We start from the raw sequence: 21,746 nt of genomic DNA, 5'->3' as shown, positions 1-21,746 counted from the left end.
TCCCCTAATTAAGTTTAGCTCAAATCCTAGTTAATTTTAAGGCATTTTAACTCTTTGATTCTGCAGTCCTTTACACAGTAAGAGATTGTTAGTACACGCTCGTGTTTCCTTCACATACCCAGTTGCACATCTAAACGAATGATTTCATGTTGTTTACTACATACACAAGGAAAAGGCATAATTAATAGTTTCATTTGTTCTAAACTCTTTGTTCCCGTGCATTCTGTTTTGGAGTTCCTAATTCTGTTTGAATGGCTTTTGAAAAGAGAAGGAATTATTTTAATGTATTCTTTTAAGGAGTCAAATTAAGATTTAGATAGGAAAGCAAAAGATTTGTTGGCATCTTTAATGCTTGAATAATATTCCTCTCAGATTTAAGCTGTACAAATATTTGGAGAAGGTAGTTTCCTACTGGCCATGATAGAAGAATCAGCTTAAACAAGTATAATTTGTTAATACTCTTGATTTAAATAGATGCTCAACTGAGGAAGAAAAAAAGGTATTCACGCATAAGACTATAAAAAGTGAATTCTTAATGAAAAGCTTTAATGTTGCCCTGGTGGCTTTAATACTTGTTTCATTTCTTTTTTTGTGTTCGAAAGATTTTGTGTGCTTCATGCACAATTGTCTAGAATGTAATGAATCAGTGATTAAAAGATCAGAGTGCTGTAATTTTTGTTCTTGTATCTGTTTGAATCTAAAATACTCTTTCATGTTTATGATAAACAGACTTATTCTTGAGTTGAAATAACCTTTTGCACTACAAAATAATGGAGAACTTTGCCTTGAGACTGAGAATGTTACAAGAGTAAAGGAATGGAAGAATGTTGCCAGTGGTGTTTTAATTACCTCATTTGATGCAGAAATTAGGATACACTTGCATTTGCCTTAGACATTATAATATGGAATGCATTTTTTCCCGCTTCTGAAAACTAATCTTTTTCAATGCTTTTTCTTTTTTCTGTGAAGTTTTTTATTAGCGTGTAATCTAAGCAATTATGGCATCATTCTGCAAGAATCTGAGCACTACAAACATTTTCTGAAATTGATCTTTTCTGCTTTCCGTAGGGTATTTAACAACTGCATAGGAGAAAATATCAACTTTCTGTATGACAAGTTGTTATTTTTCTATTATAAGGAAGACATTTTGAATGTAGGCCTAGAATACACCGCTTTAATCAATAGAGTTAAGGGCTTAGTTGGCTGTATGCAGATACTTCTGGTTATTGGGATTTGTTTAGAATTTGGTAAAACTGAAACATCTCCTGCTTTTCTAATTCAGCCATGGTGTATTTTTTTTTTCTTTAATTAAAAATAGCTACCACTGTTGTAAGGAATTCTGTTCTTCCAAAAAAGCTTGGAGAAAAGCAGTTGTTTATCATTTGAAAGACAACTGAGATCCTAGTTCTTTATTCAGGAATGGTCAGTGCTGAGGGGATGAATTTATATAGTTTTCTTTCCTTATAACTTCACAAGATCTTGTGGTTCTTCAGTGCCTATTTCTGCTCTTCTCCTTTGCTGTGTTTAAACATAGGTTGTTATGAAGAAAGGCAGTCTTTCTTCATCCAGAATCTCATCTTACATGACTTCATTAAGTGACATCCTAGGTTGATTTAACATAATTTCTACTTTCATTAATGTGTATTAGACCTCCTACTTTAATGTTGGGAGTCTAAGGTTGTCTCATTCCTTTATATGTCTGTACATGTTATTTATAGCTATTTATATTTCAGCTACTATTTTTTCCCTTTATAAAAAAAAGTACACCAAGATTAATAATGTCTTTATTTCCTACCTGTAAACTAAAAGCAAGAATTCATTTGCTTTCACATATGTATATGTTTTGAATATTTCTCACCACAGTCTTCTGTTCTGAGTATGATTTTCTTTATCCCCATATTTATCCATACAGGCTATAAAGATTTAAGAAAGATTCTTCTTTCTGAAAGGTGTCTATTTAAAAATCTTCTTTTGTAAATGTTTCTGGCATTCTGAGCTGTGTTAGCAAAACAAGGAAGAGGACTTAATCAAATAGTAATACAGATATTTATTTTTCTTTCATTTGTCATTGCTTTGAAGTAATACTAGGAAATTAGCATACAGTAACATGTCCACTTCTAAGAAGGTACTATGCATTTGAAAAATATGAATTCTGCAGATGTGTATATGCAAGTATCTGTTGATTTGAACTGCCTGTGGAGGACATAGCAACTCTTCCTTTCACAACAGTCATCTTATTTAACTGAACTTGTTATTTTTTCCATCAGAAAAACCTTTTTTGATGAAATAAATAATAACAACAACAACAAAACATAGTCCTTCATTACCTAGCAGTGGTTTTGTGGTGTTTTTTTTTTTAATTTTCCAGAGGAACAAGTAAAATCATCTTATTAGTATAGCAGAAGTGAGATAGTTAATATAGTATCCAGTACCTCTGTGGCACATTCATGTTTATTCAGTAACAGTACACTTCTTTGTAGATAATTTGAGTAAATTTTAAAATACACAATGAAAACTAGCTTCAAAAAATGATGGGTAGCAGCTCAGCACACTTTAGATGCTTCTTTTTGTTTTAACTGAAACATTCCATACTTCATTTGGTGTTAAACCAATCAAATCTTTTTGAAGGATTATACATTTCAGTATGCTTGGTGTGTATCTGTATGTCTGTACACAAATAAACAAAAAGAGACTACACTGACAAAGGTAGATGGATTTCACAAGCTTTTTCTTTTAAAAATATCCAGTCATCACACTTCATGTTGTAATTTAAGTCTTTGAAAATATATAATTGCAATTCATTTAGGCTAGATTATTTTCCATGCAAAGTTTTATGTGGCAGGCTCCTAGCAAAGGTATCTATAGTTGGTCAGTGTGGCAACACTTAAGCATCCCTAGCCCTGTGTAATCTATCCCTAACAAAACTCAAAATTTTGAAAATTGGGTACACAGAAGGATAGTAAGATTCTGAGTGTGAAAGGGTATCATTGTCCTATGTAATTCTAGGGATGATAGCTAAATATCAAAATAAATGTAAAAAGAACGAAGAAAGTTGATTTATGGTAAGTGGAATTTCATTTCAAAGAATATGCTTTATTTATGGTAGATTGTAACTGTACCTCTAAGTATAAAAATCTCTTAAAATCATTTAACAATTAATGGAAAAGTCTGTGGTAAAAAATAAATGGTAACTCAAGAAAGAGAATGGTTTTAGGTGGGATTTCATATTTCTCTTCATCCTAAAATTTCCTGTGTTCTTCTATTGCTAACTGGCAGTTGGATGTTTCAAAATCTGGGATAGACAGTTCACTATTTAGTTACAACTTTCTTGCTGCTTTGAGATTTGCTTAAAAAAATACAGTGCTGGTGGCCTTATTTATATCTGTCAGTACAGATACATGACAACAATGGTTACATTATGTTTTTATGCTCCACTTTGCTGGTGGATTCCATTATCACAGCAATACATCTAAACTTTCTGCAGTGATGATCTTTCAACCACCCAGATACTAAGAGAAAACACATGTGGATGAAAGAAGTTCTGTCTCATTTATGGATTAGGCAGTAACTGGTTTCAGTAAGCTGTCAGCAAAATTCCAGAAGACGGACAAACTATTTTATCACGTACAGGAATGATGAACACAGCTTGAGGTCCAGATGGATTTTGTTAAATTTGTTATATTAAAAGAGCACCCTGGTTTTCCTAAGCGCATAAACAAAGTTAGGTAGCTGATTTCTACAGACAGTTGCATATATAACTAGTGTAATGAACTCGGTTTCATGTTGCCTACTTCTTAGATGTACTGGGGGAAAAAATGAAGCATATTGAACACATAGCTCGTGCTGTGTGAGACACAGTAATGCAAATATAGTGGTTATGATTATGAATTTAAATAGATCCAAGCCAGAATACTGGTGATCCATATGCCAATCTTGGTTTCACCACTGTCAATTCAGAAAAAGGCCTTTGTTTCAGTGTTCTCGAGGTTTAAAATATAGCCTTAATAGTCTGCACCAAGTGCATCATTCTGACATAGGCTAAGAAATGAAAGTCATGTTCTTGGTAAGGGATAGAAATCCATGTGTCTTGAAAGGCAAAGGGATGAACCACGTCTCTTCTCTGTCTTTAGCTTTTGCCATTACTAATCTCTTTGTTTAATGAAGAGAAACAGGTATGCTGCTTCCGCTTTATTCTTTATTTTTTTTCTAGTAGAGATCTGAATGAACAAGCTATTAGCCATATCTCATGTATTTTTGTCTGGGAGAGAATGCAGAGTAAACTGCATTACTTAATGTGATTGCAAAGGGGTGTGTGGCAGCTGACTTTCAAATGGATCTTTGCGATTGTTTTACATTAATCAAGGTTCCTTTGAGAGTTTTGGCCTCATTTGGCCTCACTTCATTATGCTCCTTAAAGATACAATCATTGCAGTCCTTACAGTTGCCAATGAAAGGAAATTCTGATGCTTCAGCAGACCAGGGCATGAAGTTCATCCTTCTTGCCGTAAATAGAGCCCGAGTAACTAAACTGCACGGTATCTCTGCATACCAATTATATCAGTTATCTGTGTACCTAAGTGAATAGATTATATGTAACAATGTTGGATTGCATAAAGCAAAGATTTGTTCTTGTATATAGTTTACCAGGTTATCTTCTTGCATGTTCTTTTTTTTTTTTTACATCACAAAGCTATAAGTTTAATTTACACATTTTACATAACTCACATAGATGTTGCAGATGAATACAATTTTGAGAGTTTTCTAGGCTATATCCACGATATGTTGACAGAGAAGCACATAAAAAGTACAACTTCATTTTTGTCTAAGTATTAATATTTCTGACACAGTTTCATTGGCAAGTTTTGATCTTTTTTTTTCCTAAAATGGCTGTATTTCAAAACGACAGTCAAAGAAGCACAAACATCATTTGTAGTTTCATTGTAGTTTCATTATACATATTCCTGTTGCATTTGAACAGCTTAGAAATTACTGTACTCAAAAGGGTTACTTTTTTGATAATTGCAGACGATGTTCCTTTTTTATAACCTTCATTGGAAAAAGCAGACAATGCAGTAGTAACAATATATTTTTCACAGATTACTTTTCCATAGTCCACCCTCTCTAAGATAAGGAAGGATAAAGCTTGCCATAAGGAAAGAAAATTTCTTTTGAAGGGGAGCTTCAATTTCCAAAAGAAATAGTCACTTTTATAGCCATAATATACCACATACTAGAGAGGAAATATGAAAGTGTAAATTAAAAAACAATTTATTTCCTTGTAATAACTTTTCAGATTTCCTTACCCATTTTATCTCTTATTTAAGCTTTTTGCTGTTGACCTCTCCAAAACTGCTGATATTTCACTTTCCTACGTAATTCTTTTGACTGGTTCCTGAAAATCTTGCCCTTTGTTGTTTTTTTTCATGTTCTGCAGTTGTTTTTTCTGAATGAAGTATTTGCATATAGTGATACATAGTTGATTTCTCCTATTAATAGATTACCTCTGCCACCTTCTCAAGGATGGTACCTCTCTTCTATCTGCACTTCAAAATTAAACTGTTATACTTTCTTCTTGTCCTTGCAGTTTTGAAAAGAATATTTTCATTTTGTGCACTTCAGATACTTCACTGTCTTACGTTTTTCTCTTTTGCCTCTCATCACTCGTTACTTTTTATACTTCAATTTTGATATACTTTGACCATAATTTTCCTGTAGAACTGAATGGGAATTTTTCCATTTATCCTTTTAATATTAGAATCCGTCTTTTTATATATTTCCTTTTAGAAACCGTATAATATAGTTAATTTTCTTTCAGCCATTCCTTGCTGCTCTGCCCCACCTATCCATACATGGGATAGTGAGAATCTTCTGATTCTCTGAAAATACGTTCTGCTAAATTTGTGTCCGTGAATCTTTTTCCTTTTGCAGAGCTGCCACCTATTTAATTTTGATGGCTTGCAAAAATTTCTGTATATGACAAACATAAATATAGCATGCAGTGGGAGCCATTGTGATTTATTTGTGGTCTTCATTCTTTCTTTCCTTCAATGATTTGATTATTTTCTATTCTTAAGTTAAATGTTTTCTTTTTTTTATTTATTCTTCAATAGATTCCTTGCTGGTAGTGTACAACTTGATCTTTCATTTGTATTCCTTTTAGTCATAGTTTTGTGTTTATATTGCTTCTTTTTTTTTCCTTTGCTACTATCAGTCCTTTTGTTTTACTATCAGTCCTCTGATTTCATTATGTTTGCCCGTGCTGTCAAAGGCAGATGTTGGTGGTATGACAGTAGATGCTGAACATTCCCGCCAGTGTTCTATTACATTTTGTTGCTGTGTGACAGATGGCATCAGAGGGGGAGTCTGAAAAAATGGTTTCTGATATGGAAGTGTGTATGCAGAAGTGTCATTTAATTCCTCCATGTGGAAAAAATGGGTGGCTATACAGTTTTTTATAAGCATGGCATACAGGCTCTTGCTCATCACTGGCAAAAATGCTGAACTAACGGTGGTCACTGTGTTGGAAAAAATAGTGTAGCAGAGAATTTCTTCTATGAAAAAGTGTTCTTGTGCTATTTGTATCTGCTGTGGTTTCCATGGAAATAAATTGGAGGTGTTACTTTCAGAGCAACCTCCTAGTATATGTAAACATATTATTTCACTAGGGCTGGGTTAAAATAGCAAAAGGAAAGTCAGAAATATTTTTCAAAGTAACAGTAAAAGTTTGTTGGTTTTCTCCTACGTCTTCCTTGGCCATTCTTTTGAGGAATTGGGGATATTTTCACTGACCAGACTGTTTGGAGAACAGTGAGGAGCCTGAGGTAGGCTTGGCAATTGGAATCAGGTGAACCTTAAAATGATGTTTCTTGTGTTTTCTACCATTCAGACTGATGAGAAGTATGCAACCAAGGAGTTTGAGAGCAAGAGAAAGAGATAACACTGTTTACAGCACAATCAAGTTCTTCTAAGAAAAAAAATAATAATTTATTTTAACTAGTATTTTTTTTTGTTTTGTTTTTGATTGAAGAATCTTTCTAATTAAAAAAATATTGGAGGCTCTGGAGTGCAGTCACACCCTAGTGATACATAAATATACTTTATAAGATCAACAGCATATAAAATTCAAGTATGTCAGTAAGGTAGAACTTTGATTATGTACTACAAACCCTTTTGATTTCTTTCTGGCTTTGACATCACATAGCTGTCATTTTAGAACCATCATACAGCTCAACATTATAGGAAAATGGCTACACAGTTGTGGCAGAGTGATATAATGCGATCCTTCTGATCTTTCAATTAATGAAAAGTAGGTGATATGCAGGCTGACACTGCTGGGTTAACTTTTTTTTACAAAGCAGTTAAAGTATTCTATTTTAATCAGCTTGATTCATACTCTGTATCTAGGTTTTTACAAGTTTCATCTTTCAACTTTACATGTTACATGCCCTTTCAAAGGGCTGCTTCTTTCCTTCTGTGTAATGCTATTTGTACTGCGGAAACATTTTCTGGCAGTTTAGTCCAGTATCTAGCAGTTGCTTGTCTTCCCAGTTCATCTTCTTTTTTCCTCTGTGCCCATTTTAGTTTAACATTTCAATTTCAGAAGGATAACCTTTAAGAACTTTTAGTGTTGTAGGTGATGCAGACTTCCTAGATTGCCTGCATCTTTCAGGGCCATTTCTTAAACCCTTTTACTCTGTTTGTGGCTGCATGCCCTCATTCAGCTCCCTGGCTGGGTGTATCACCCTTGGTGCATTTCTCCCCAAAGAGTCTGACTGTGCTGCACAGATATGGGTTGTGGTATAGCTGTGGGGTTTTCCATTAGCACTTCAGGGCCAATACAGTCTCTACCATCTGCATTGCTTTTCTCTCAGTACTTCCCCAGATAACTCTGCGATAAATTGCCTTTCTGAGCTGTCTCAGCATGTTTACTTCATTTTCTCACAGGTTGTCACCAACGACCAGCTTTGTCATTTCATTTCTGTTGTGGTGATTAGTGTTTTGCTGGAGTGTGAGAGAAAACATGCAAAACACGAGGGCTTGTTTTCACTTGGAAGAGTCTTCTGTCTAAGATTTTGGGTTCAGATGTGTTTATACCATCTTGCCTCTTTTGAGCAGGATTTGTTTAACCAGGAGAATCTGCTTGCTCATTCCCTATGCACTAAGTAGAAGAGTATTGCTAAGCATGAAGACAGAGGCCAGCTGGCTTGCTCCTGGCACAGATCCAGGCTGTGCCAGCCCCAGGATGGCAATGCTAAGCCCCAGCTCTGGGCTGCCCCTCTGGGGTTTTTTGCATGCTCTGCAGATGGGACTGGTCTCGTGTCTGAGGTTTGCAGGCAGCTGCTGTGGCTGCTCCAAGCAGCAGAAGCTGGGGCTGTGTCAGGGAAGGATGCTGATGAGAGTATTATTGCAGTGGAGAGGGTTTGGGGTGTTGACCAGCTGAAAACTAGGAGCATCTCACTTTCTAGCCCTTTGATAAATAAACTGTTCCTTGTCCTAACTGCTGTGATGTTAAATTCCTGTTGTTTGGATTGTTAACATGCATCTGTGCTGCTTTTATGCAGAAATATATTTATTATGCCCTTGAGTTACCTATAAGCATAAAAAAAAATACAATTGAGTAAAACAGGTTTATTTTCTAGACTGACAGATGTTACCCACTGATAATTATCAGGTAGGATGAAGGGCAGGAGGTGAATATTTTATACACCCAGAAGAGCTCTAGGGTGACCTCAGAAATGTTGCAGTTCACATTTGTAACAGAGGGGACAGCAGTTGGGAAACATCTGTGCAAAGCTTCAATGGGTTCAGTACATCAAGTGCTAATTGAGAAGGTAGAACTGAAGTCATTAGAAGCTTGATACACTTGTTTTATTAGCTGTTAAAATTCTCTTTTTCATTTGACATATTGCTTTGAAAAGTAAATTTAACCAGTTGTGATGCTGATATATCTTAAGTGTGGAAGTTAAGGGGATGTGGCCAACCTCTTTTCAGCAGTTGGTTGACACCAATGTGCAAAGGGACTTCTTCACAGTGAGGGGTGATGGAGCTCTGGAACTGGCTGCCCAGGGGGGTTGAGAAGTCTCCCTGCAACCTGCTTTGCAGGGGGGTTGGAGTTGGTGATATCTGCAGGTCCCTTTCCAACCACTACAGTTCTGTGATTCTGTGATGCTGCATTGACAAATCAGTCCATACCTGTCAGTACTGTCTCGAAAAATTGAATATAGTCTACAGGAAGATTTGTGATTTCACTAGTGGATAGAGTCCCTGGAAACAGGCATGGGAGGAAAGAGATTTTTCCAGTAGTTACTTTCAGATAGATGCTTCATTAACTTATTAAAAAAACAAAACATGCTGTCACTCTGTGGACTGGCTTTTCAACAGCTCAGCAACATCACGAGACGGAGTGATTTGAGTGATTCCAGCTCCACTGAAGTAACATTGTTTGAGTTAGAAAAGCTACTGGGCCCCATGACAAGGGAGAATCTTCAGCTAGTGGTTAAAATCCATCCTATTCACTCTGCTTTTCCAGTTCACTGTCCGTGTTGATTGTACTGTGTATCATTATGCCTTCGACAACATAAATGCGCTAAAGTTTAATTTGACATTTCATTTTTCCCACATCTGAATTTAGTCAATGCAGATAAATGGCTAACCATTGCTATATTCCTTCATTTTAATTTTTGGCACGTAGAAAAAAATCCTGAGTGGAAGAACTTGCCAAAAGATGGGCTAATCATTCAAGCACAAATTTAACTACTTCAATAAAGCATCATGTGTCACATTTGTATCATATGTTTGAACATTAAGAAAAAATGGCTGCAGATGAAATACAAAGTGATATACTAATGCTATATGACAGAAAAAGTATATATTGTTATTATGATATTATAATCCTTTACAATTCCCACAGAAGTTATCATCATATGAAAGAGCACTTAATCAGCATTAATGTGAAGATGCACGTCAGGGAATTGAATGCTGCTTTTATATATTGAGTGATTTGGTTTTACCTTCTTAACACTGAAGTAGTCTCCCTTTTATTTTTTTGTTGTGTGCACGTGCATTTTGTAATATGCAGGCACACAGGCAACCCTCTACTGTGGTGTAAGTTCATAAAGTAACAGTAAAGTAATTAGGAGCACATTCAGATGTCACTTTGTCCCTTGATTTGTGCCTTTGCTGTGCTTTTTCAGAACAGCCGTACTTGTATGGGAATACTTTTCTCCTGGGAGAACTTTTCCCCTGTGTTCTATACTGAGCCTATCCACTTCAGTGTGCCAGCAGAAATTTCTTAATGTTTTTCTGGTAAAATCAGCATAGCTAGACATTTCTTCTAAGAGCTGCCAGTCTATCAAGGTGGAACTAAACACTGTGGTTTCTACCACTACTCAGAAGTCACAGGAAGATGCAGAACTGTAAGGGACTGTGATTGTTGAAGCTTCTGCTTACTCAGTTCTCTATCACTTTCTGAAGAATGCAGGGAATTTGATTTTGTGATGGCATTTGACTCTGCCCTTAGGCTGTGTGGATCCCAAATGATGCACTTGCATCTGTTTGTTGTATCTGAAATTCCTTGGCAGGAGGCCCTACCTTGGCCATATCTTTGATGTGTCCCCTGTGCAAATGGCTGAAACAGTAGCGGCATCACTCTGCTGTTTAGTAAAGATACATTACAGGGAGTTAAAAGGAACATACAGTTTTTTGCCCTATGGCACAGCATATTTTCTGTTTCAGATATACTACTTGGATCTTAATAGACTAAAGTGCGTTTTCCTATGAAAGTTAAAAGTGAATCTAAGTAAATGTGTTGGCTTTCCTAATGTAGCCTCTGGTTCAATGCCTGGGTAATGCATCGTGTACATGAAATCTGCTGCCATAACACTGAAGAAAATTATGATGGGATTCTCTTTCTGTATAACTGTACTGCCAGGAGGGTTGCCTTTTTTTAGTAGGAAATCTTATGAATCCACATTGGGTCTGATACAGCAAATCTCTTCCCACCTGCCAAACTGCAAACCCAGTCAGTTTGCTGGGAGGGGCTGATAGAAATATGTTCATCCTTTTTACTTTTTTTTTGGTTGCAAAAACACAGGCACAAAGTGTTGAAATGCTCTTTGCACAACAGAGCTAGTGTTCAGTCACTGGGCCTGAATTGCTGATTCCTAAAATAATTTCTAGAAAATAAGACGAGTTATAACAGTACCCATTATTTCATGATCTGTGCATTGCATCTTTCATAAAAAATCTGCATGTTGCATTACTTCATATTTTTGCCAGTTGATTTATATTTTCTCTCCATGTTCAGTTTACATTCATTAACTCATAGTTTGCTGGTAAGTGTGTTCTTTCTATACATGTTCAAAGAAATCCTTTAATTCAATTTCTCTGTTTCTTCTCATACAGTCTCACAGCCAGATATGCAACTCAGTCTAATCACAGTGGAATTGCAACCAGTCAAAAAAAGGCTTCTAGGTCAGTTAAATATCTCTAATTTATTGCTTGTAAGTGATACTCAAGCGAGTCAATGTCCATTGGTATTTAATCCTTCGGACATGAGTGGACATTAATCAATGTGTATTGATGTTATGCGTGCAAACTTTGCATCAATGAGCTTTGCAACAGGAAAGCCTTGTATGGACTGGAAGGAACTAATCTGTACTGTTTATTAGTAATATTTCTGGTTTATATGTATCCTGCATCTTTGTATCCTGCATGTAAAATACCAGATGGAGGGTTAGTTGATGATTTTAGTGCTCTCTATTCTCTGGCTCAAACTCTTGCTTTAGTCATAAGCAAAAAACGCTCGGGAGTCCATCCCAGTTCCAATAGACATTCCTCATGTATCATAAACCTACCTGAGAAGTTCATAGAGCCGAGTTCATGCAGAAGCAAAACAGAGCAGTAAAAAGTGCTTTCAAGAGTTCTGCTCCTTCAAGCATAGGCCCCACACAGTCTCTGCTAGCAAGATGCTTTGTTTTGGCTGTAAATTTCACAGAGCTGCATGCAGAAGCTGCCCTGATTCCAATCTCATCTATACTTTTAGCACTATGAGCACCACGAGCACTAAAATCTACAAGCTGGGTTGCAGAAGAAGGAAGCTGAGATCTAAAGCTTACTCTTTTTTTGTGGCACGTAATTTATGTGTTCATTAATCAAACTTTTGCTGGACAGTTCATTGGTGAGAACAATGAACTATAAGTTGCATAATCTACAATAAATATTTCCTTTTGCAGCATAGTGCACTAACACAATTTGAGTTGCTGGCAATAGCTTGATGTGAGCTATACCACGGTCCAGTTGCTTTGCACCTGCATTTACAGGTCTTCCGTTTTCCTTACTGCTCCTGTCTTGTCCGCATTCAACATGTCGGGGTTAACAGTTTAATGTCTAATACTTTAAATCTGTGGCAGTGTTTCCGAACCCTGTTCAGAGGTATGTGACTTGTCCCTTATTTGTTATTCTCCTCTTTGCATTTCCTTAGCTGCTTAACATGATTCTGCAAGAGCAGTTTAAAACCTGAGTTCAATTAAAAGAGACAGCAAATGAGGTAAACTGGAAAGTGTGTAGAGCAAATGACCTCATGCATAATGTGCTTACTGTGGCAAGTTCTTGAATTCTGGCATGCAGAATATACGCATAAGTATTTCATATTTTAACAGAACAGATGAGTTTCCAGTGTTGCACATGCCTTTTCATTGCTTTTTTCATTATCTTTGACAAACGATCTCAGGGCTCTCACTGCCTGTCAAATTAGGGTAATGAGAAGGAGCAAATGGATTTTTAAGTTTGTTTTAGTACATTCTTTAGGGAGCAGAAGATCACTACAATTCATGGGTCACAGTAAAGGTTAGCACGTGTACAGCTGCGGAGCAGAGACAGTCTGCTGCGGGCTTGGCACAGACAAGCAGGGCAGGCTGGCGGCCAGGAGGAGCCATAAAAATAACGGATGGATTAGCTCTCTGAGGCTTAAATTGGTAAAGGAAGACAACATGGAGCTGTTTACACGTGTCTGCTCGTGAAAGCAAAATTTGAATCTTTCTGTTATAGTAGCATAGTCAACAGAAAACGTTTAGAAGAAATCTCGCATTTTGTAATTCATTGTAATATCATTTTTTTCTCCCTTATCATGCTGTTGTTTCCTCATATAGTGTAATTAAATTCAATGCCTCTGACATAATTTGCATTGACATTATTAAAATCATCATTTCATTGCACTAAATGAAAAACAGACGATAGATATTCTTCACCTCTGGAAAAAGGTCTTTCTGATTTAAGCATTTCATTTTGTCTGTCAGAGAACCAAAGCAGAAAGAAGTGGAGTGACCCACAAAGATGCTGCAGAAAGTTTGACACAAGGATGTGTTAAAGAATCTTTCATCAAAGAGCAGATTCAGACAGGCAGGCTTACACTTGCTGGGGATATCAGTCTTAACGTTTTTTCCTTTGCATAGCCACCCTGTAAGGTTCAGATGGTGGCAGCAAATACTAACAAACAAACTGTATAACCTACATCATATACTTGCATCAAAAAGACATATGTTCTTCTGTAGGATGTAGTAAAACTTTATTTTCAATACTTTTATTTGAAGTTATCTCTCAAGCCTAAAGAGGTAGAATTGATAAAGACAATAGCCTTCTGGAAAACAACCAAATATGAAAACTATAATACCAGCTTTTATGCTAAAAGCAGCTGTGGAGCATTGAGTACAGTTAGAGAAAGGAAATATGTCTCACTTAGGTATCTTTGTGTTTTAGTCAATTTCTTTAAAATTTCCTTTCCAAAAGTAATTTATTTAAACACCAGTTGATGCTACACTTTATTGGTCTGTTAAGGTGAATCTGTTTTAGCAATGTTAATGGCAAATGCAAAGCATTTTCTTACATGTCTCGTGAATCTAGAAAGCATCTTTTTTTTTTCTCTTCTGTGTGCATAAAGATAAGCTTTTATTTTCATTTGTTGAGTTTACACAATTTGAATCCTCTTGTTCATCGTTGCTTATATAAAAATCATTGTTTTTGGTCATTGGTTTTGAGTTTGGGTCTGATATTTGCATACCTCCTCTTCTGTATGTTGTATTGCACACAACGAACCAGTTTCTGATTATACTTCTAGGCTTCCAGGACCCTCAAGAGTGCCAGCTGCAGGCAGCAGTACCAAAGTTCAGGGAGCTTCTAATTTAAATCGGAGAAGCCAGAGCTTTAACAGCATTGACAAAAATAAGCCTCCACAATATGCAAACGGAAATGAAAAAGGTAAGTGATTAAAGTTAGTCAATTTACTCTACACAAGTAATACACAATGGGAAAAAACATAGCACCTATGCACAAGGGTCAAAGAAATGAATGTAATACTTAGACTTGTCAAGGAAGTGCTATGGAGACAGCCCTCTGAATTAGGACTTAGGATTGAGTTGGGGTTAAATTTAAGAGTGGAAATGTTTCAAGATGTTACTGTGGTATTTCAACTCTCTTTGATGGAAAAGTCCTTGAGTGATACTTCTGAAGGAAAAATAAATCCATATTGCTTGCCTATAATCTTGGTCGATGTTCAAGTCCGCTCATACCCATAGGAAGGCTGCCATGTTTTTCATGAGAACTTTGCATCTGAGCCTCTAAATGAGATCAGTTTACATTTAAATGAGAATAATACATATGTCTATTGCTTCAGAACCTTACCTAGTGTATATATCAGTCTGAACAGAGAATTGGAAATCAGTTCAAATGCAATGAAATTTTGCAGGGTTTGAATTCAGTGGTCACGTTTTGTTGCCTTCTTTAACCATGATTGTCTACTTTGAAAACAAACTTCCCTTAGTCCTTCCATTTCATCAGTCCTCTGATGCTGTCTTCCTGGAAAACGTGCCTCTTCATGCTTTATCTCAGAAATAATAATGTAAAAATTCAGCCTTCTGTGTTGTGTAACTAATCCTGTCATTCCCCTCTTTCTCCCTATGTGTAATGAACAACATTTTATTCATATCTCTGGGTTAGAATACAGTTGAAAATGATACGATGTACATAGTACCCATTTGCATCCTTGGGGTCTGTGGGAGGAACAAGTATGCAGTGAATGTTCTTCATCCAAGCAACAGGCAGCTATCCAGATTTTTTTTATATAAAATTCTGATGAACACAGTTTGCCCCTAGCTGTATCTGAAGATATAAAACCATCCTTTCAATAGTTACTTTATTTTTACTATCAGAGTTGAATGTTTTAGATAGTTCTGTAGCGCAATTTATTTTATTAAGGAGTTGTTTATGGCAAGACACACAGACTAAAACTAAAAAGGGATCAGAGAATAAACTGAGCTCACTGTGTAGTTCACAAATACAATAGTGAAGTTGTGAAGTAGGAGATGTAGCCACTTGAGTGAAGGTACGTACAGCAGATAAGGTTTTAGAATTTGTAACGTTGATGTAAGTTTTCTATTGAAATATGTGAAAGAGTGAAATGATTCAAAGTGTGGCATGCTTGTAGCTACTAATATTCTTAGTTGATTAGTTGAAAGCTGTCTTTGAACTGCTAAGGTTTACATTGCATTGCACATTTACGTGACTATTTGCATGATGGATTTCTTTGCTTACTCATTTCTTCACAGCAGGGAGTGAAAACCTCGATGAGATTTTTAGTGAAGTCATCACTTGCAAGAAGATAAGGGTGATTTTGCTTGTATACAATCATTCAGTTCTTTTTACAGGATATAGAAAATAGAATGTTGCGTAACTGTATTAAGTATTGCATTTTAGATGTTTGTCTGCTTTTTTTTCTTCCTTTGAAAGCAGCAAAGTGGGTGGAAAAACATTGACTTTACATGCAAATATAAGCTGAACACATGTTTTACAATGCATGTATAAAGAAAATGTTAGAGAAAACAACTGCTGCAAATGCAAGAATAACTATTTGTTGTTGCTTTTTTTTAATAATACCTTAAAAGATCACATGAGAATCCATATTTCAGTTCACCAAACTACTTCTTTGTCTAACTAGAAAAGTAGTTGTTGCATGCTATTTTAAAAATAAAAATGACTGTAAGAGTTATTTTTAAAAAATATTGCAATGAAACTTTCAGGTAGTAATAATAATAAATGTCTCTTAAAAAAAAGGTGGTGCTATACCTTGAAAAAAAAATCATATCCTTACATTCCAGTGCACAGAGTAAGCCCAGTATTATAACATTTTTCCTTCTAATTTAATTAGTTGCAGCAAGACAACTTTAACAGCTTATAATGGACATAGAGTCCATATACACTAATTTCTGAGACTTTGATTGTGTAGCAAATAGCTGGTGATTCTGCATGAGTGCTGCATAAACTGAAGCAGAAAAGGGGATGACTTGCACTATGTAAATAGGCAATAAAGCTGGGGTCCTACAAACCTCTTTGGGGTCATATCGCTTTTATATCCCTGTATGTACTAGAAAGAGATCTTAGAGAAGATATACAGTGTAAGGGTTTTTTGATCCAGTTATAAGTGATACATGAAATTTCTTCTCGTATTACAGTTTTCAGCTCAGTCACAGTAAGGAATGGATATACGGGCATAGACATAAAGCAGTGTTAAAGTGGTCCAAAATAAGATGTGATAGGTGTCTGTTATGTAATTTATCATTATTTAGTAGATTATTTAGTGTTATCTGTTCTGAATATTACTTAGTAAGTAGTTTATACCATATGAAAGCCAAAGTTCCCTTAAGTGGAAACAGTTTTGCTGCTCATTCAGTACAGTCCAGTTTTTACCTAATGCATTGCCATGTTATAGGTAACATTGTGTTACAATGATTAAATCAGGAAAAAAAGGATGTACCTAAGTGATAAAGATGTCATGAGCTGAAACTGATTGGTGGAACTTTAGTTAGTTGAGTCTTTTTTTTTTTGCCCTGGAGTTTACAGCTTTTGGATGGGTTCCAGAGATGCTTTCCAGGTGACACCACATCTATTTCTTTTGGATTTAGTAAAATACGAAGGAAAATAAAAATGTGAATTTGAAACTCTTTGAATAATCTCATGGTCCACATAGGTAATAAGGCAGATATCCGTGGCATTTTGAGACTAACAACAAAATAATTCAAGGCAAATTTAATATATATAAAAAACCCCACAAATATTTACACTTCAGAGCTTAGAAACACTGTCTCTGAATACTAATAATGACCTTTATGTCACCAAGATAATTGCCTACCTTGACAACATAAAATGTTGTTTGAATATAGTCCTAAGTCCATTTAAATGCTTTTTGGTTATTCTGTTCATAAAGACTCTGGGAAATGCTGCTCTAGATCCCCATTTTCTGATGGCTGCAGATCATTATTCTGTGGCAAGTGTGTGCACACACTGCCAGTTTGTTAATGTGTGCTCTGGTGCATATATGCTGCCAGTGATCCCTGGCAGCATTCTCCTCCTGTTCTGATAAGGGATGGCTGCTTTCTCTGGTTGGAACGTGATAACTGAACTGGCTAAACTCACCACACAGAGCTCCCATTCTGTCAGGCATCCTTACAGCTATCCCTTGCAGCTCTTCTACTTTCTGTAAACCTTTCTGGTGTGAATGACTAATTTTGGGTGCTCTGATCTGGGCACCTGGCACATTAAGCCTGGTGGAAACTCTGTACCTGCTCCAGTATATCTGGAAAATCACTGCCTGGCAATGCTGCAGCTGGGAGCTGATGTCCCAGAGCTCTTATCTTCTCCACCAGCGCCAAATACAACAAAGGTGATGAGAAAGCAGAGGAAGATGATCATATATTGGGTTCTGGAACCAATTTCACTTTCTGCAGTGCACACCTAAGGGGTCGCAGTTCTGCTTTCCCAAAGGAGATTGGGCTGAGCCCTGCAGCACAGAACTCTCAGGCAGAATGCAGTATTGTTTTCACCGGAAATTGATTATATCTTTCAATAATAAAGGAATGGGACCCTCTACAGAAGCCCATCTCCTTGCAAAATTTAGTTTATAGAAATACAAAATCTTTTTCATACTTTGTATTATCAAAAACACCACAAGGTGGGGACAGATTTCATATAATAAGCAGCTAGAGCTTAATCCAATTGCTCAGAAAGCAATGATGGATGTACAGCTTCAAGTTATATGTTTGGTCTAGGAGGGGATAAATCTTTTCCACATCTTTAATCATACATGCAAATTCTCCCTATTTCGTGATAGCATGCATTAGAAACTTCAGATTTAATATTAAAAACAAGTTCTCTGTTTATACCTTTTGATGCTGCTTATGGTGAGTGACATAGGGGTCGAATAAAAATCAGTGGATCCAGAACCTATGAGTGTTATGTATGTGGCAGAACAGGCTGGTGGTGAAATGGTGAATACCTCTCTTTTTATTTTTAATTTTTTTTTATATTTTTCCCCATTAGTTAAATATTACATAGCAGAAAATATGGCAAAGATTGTATTATCCTTTATAATCAGGATGCATTCTTTTTCAGTAAAGCTAATAGCCTAGAGCCATACAAGTGTAACAGAATTAATTCAAGAAAATGCAGTGACATCCTGTTGTGCACAGTCTGTTACATGTATTCATTGATTTTGCAAATACTTCAGGTGAGTTTTCAATTGTAGTACCACTGGGATAGCTCAAGACCCCAGTCCTCCTGTGTAATGAGGGCATGTTTAGTGGAAGGCAGTGCATGTGTGCAAGAAGGTCCTCGTGCACACCCAGTCCTAGGCTATCAGCCATAGGGCTGATTCCTAATATAAATTAAAGAAGCCTGAGGGCTGCGTTAATATTTAACAGCTGTTGTTCACCTCAGGCACTGTTCCAGGATCTGAGGCTCACCAGAAAATAGCAGGGGCCCAGCCACAGTTCCTGCTGTGGTTATGGAGTGGGGAACAGTTTGCAGCAGCGCAACGAAGCAGCTCTGTATGCATGGTAGTTCCTGGAGCTGGAGAAATGAGCCATCACCTCACATCTCCCAAAAAATGCTCTGTAGCCACTCAGTTAATGTTTTATTGTCAACCAACTGGACCCAGCATTCAAAAGGTTCTCAAAACCTTCTGTGAAATTCATTTAGCACTGTGGAGTTTGCATATTGGGATGAAGGCACATAAAGTACTCAAGGTAGATGGCATTTAAGACATCTGTGGAAGGTGGAAGTGATTGGATGTCTGGAATGCAGTTGGTAACAGTGTTAATCAAGTAAGGGCTGTAACATTTCTATTGTCTTAATTTTGTTATTTATTTATTTATTTACTTATTAACTTTAACTTTTTGACATTCTGTTTAGATAAATAGATTTTATGTATGCATTCTATTAAAGAAAAAATGCTGTTTCTCTCAGGATGCTAAAAATCCTCCCCTTACTGTATTATTGACCTTAAGATTTCTAGGTGAGTAATCTAATCCATACTATGGCCTAAGGGCTGAGACTGAAAAAATGGAAATTGTACACAACTTCAAACTCTGTGCTGAAGGCAGATATGTCCTTTCTGTCCTCATCTGCTGTATTATTTAGACAGGGAAGCCACAGGGTATAACTTCGTCCTCTTGTGTAAGTAAAACTTAAGTAAATAAGTAAAGCATAGGTTTTCTACTATATTGTATGAATTATATTTCCATTACATGGAGTTCTGTTATACTATAGGCAGGCTTATGCTTAAATCAGTGAGAGGCCCAAGACTGAATAGCAAAACAAAACTAAAGGAAAATGTGTTTTCTGCTGAAGTAGCTCTGTGCCACCTATCTGATTACCACTACTGCTTTATTTTTCTGACGCTCCAGAGTGATGGTCTTGGAAATAGGAGCTTCTTACAGAAGAGCTCAACTCTTCTGTGTAACAGTCTGTTGTACTTAAATCATAAAACATGTACAGAAATCGTAAAACCATGACAGGCAAGATGAAATTTTTGAAAATCATGGTTGTACTTAATGTAGTTTGATTATTGCAGGGAGAGTTTTATTCTCTTTCATCCTGAAGTTTTGCTGAAATTTATGGATAGTGTAATTGTAATGAAGGTGTCTGAGACACGTAAGCAAGACTTCTGGTCCTACCCAAGCTTCTGGCTCCAAACACCAACCACTTCTGTATCATTGTAGATAACATGCTGCTTGTAGGTTTTATGGACTGACATTGGTATAACTGTTGATGTTTTTCTCTCCTGTTTTAGTATTACTGAGTCTTACTCCTTCTAGCAAAAACCACATCTTTATGGTACAGACATATATAAAAACTAAACACCAAAAGCATAATCTTTCTCTGTTTTTTTGTTTTCGTCCAATGTTGTAGCATTCTTTTTTCTTTCAGTCTTTCAGATATTTTTATTGTTAGCAACTGACTAGATTTTTATTTTTCTATGACTTATTGAAGATAAAATCTTTACATCAAAAGGTTTAATTTGTATAATGAGGTGGTTACAAGTGAAAGCTTATATGTGATTGTGTTTTCTATGCTGGGGGATATGCTGTTACCTTCCAGCAGGAGATGAGAGAATAATCATACCATTGTCATTCTTTCTGCTTTTTAAGCAGATTCACCAAAAGGCCCTCACCCATCTGCAGGCATGAATGGAAATGTGCAGCATCCCACCAGCACTGGGCAGCAGCAGGTCTCTGCCATACCCTCTCCAAGTGCCAGCAAGCCTTGGCGCAGCAAATCCATGAATGTCAAACACAGTGCAACCTCGACCATGCTGTCTGTGAAGCAGCCCAGTCCCGCGACCTCCCCTACTCCATCTTCAGACCGACTCAAGCCACCTCCTTCTGAAGGTGTGAAGCCCCCTTCCTCTGGACAAAAATCTATGCTGGAAAAATTCAAGCTGGTTAATGCTAGGACTGCTCTGAGACCCCCTTTGTCGCTGAGCTCAGGGCCCAGTGACAGTGGGAGAGAGGATGACACCTTTTCAGAGTGTGGTGAGATGGATGTGCTAAGTGGTGGGGTGAACAGTGGCGGTTCTACAAGTAGCAGTCCTAAAGTATCACCGAAGTTAACTCCTCCAAAAGCTGGAAGCAAAAATCTCAGCAATAAAAAGTCATTGCTACAGCCAAAGGACAAAGAGGAAAAGAACAGGGACAAAAATAAAGTTTGCACTGAGAAAATTGTCAAGGAAGAGAAGGACCAGGTCACTGAAACATCTACAAAGAAGAGCTCAAAAATTGCAAGCTTAATCCCGAAGGGAAGTAAGACAGCAACAGCCAAGAAAGAAAGTTTAATACCATCTTCTAGTGGGATCCCAAAACCTGGATCAAAGGTGCCAACTGCAAAGCACAGTGCTTCATCTGCATGTGCGGGAAGTAAGGAGGTTGAGAAACTGAGGACTACAAAAGGAAACCAGTCCCAAGCAACACCGAAGTCCCAGCTTAGCGAGAAAGCTCCTTCCTGTGGGCTTGCTTTTTCTGAAGGGAAAGAACCAAGCACTGCTCTCACCCTGGGGCCCTCCACAGCTCTGTCAGGCACAGCAACAAGCAGTGGCCAAAACACAGGGAATGGTGTTGTCCAGCTTCCTCAGCAACAGCAATACAGCCACCCCAACACTGCCACGGTAGCTCCTTTCATTTATAGGTAAGATCACTCAGGAGAATTGTTTTTGTATTGCCATTCAGAAAAGAGCTAAAATGGAGAATGTGATGAGTGATTACACTGTCATGTTTCTTATCTCCCAGGTTCCATGTGCTGTTTTTCTGATATTATGTTTTAAGTAATACTGCTTCACAAATAATTTCTTCCAGAAACACAGATTCTCTACTTTATATGAAAGCACTCCATTACAAATATTTGCCATTTAAAATTTAGGATATTTT

At 36.8% G+C, this 21,746-nt stretch overlaps 1 protein-coding gene across 2 annotated transcripts in view; it reads left to right on the top strand.

The window, feature by feature from the left end:
- NAV3 (neuron navigator 3) overlaps positions 1-21,746 on the top strand; it is a 258,103-nt gene that overhangs the window by 107,335 nt on the left and 129,022 nt on the right. The window contains exons 6-8 of one of the 2 annotated variants that reach the window (XM_065743241.1): positions 11,404-11,472; positions 14,114-14,253; positions 20,478-21,507. In XM_065743241.1, the coding sequence (XP_065599313.1) occupies positions 11,404-11,472; positions 14,114-14,253; positions 20,478-21,507 (1,239 nt within the window). Of the gene's footprint in view, positions 1-11,403; positions 11,473-14,113; positions 14,254-20,474; positions 21,508-21,746 lie in introns of both variants that reach the window. The other variant, XM_065743240.1, reaches the window with a different exon arrangement.

This window comes from Cyrtonyx montezumae, unplaced genomic scaffold (assembly GCF_038088225.1).
Source record: "Cyrtonyx montezumae isolate F1298 unplaced genomic scaffold, pur_monq_1.0 scaffold_3, whole genome shotgun sequence".
NCBI classification, from domain to species: Eukaryota; Metazoa; Chordata; class Aves; order Galliformes; family Odontophoridae; genus Cyrtonyx; species Cyrtonyx montezumae.
Note: the sequence above shows the minus strand (reverse complement) of the source record. Positions and strands in the feature narration are given on the sequence as shown.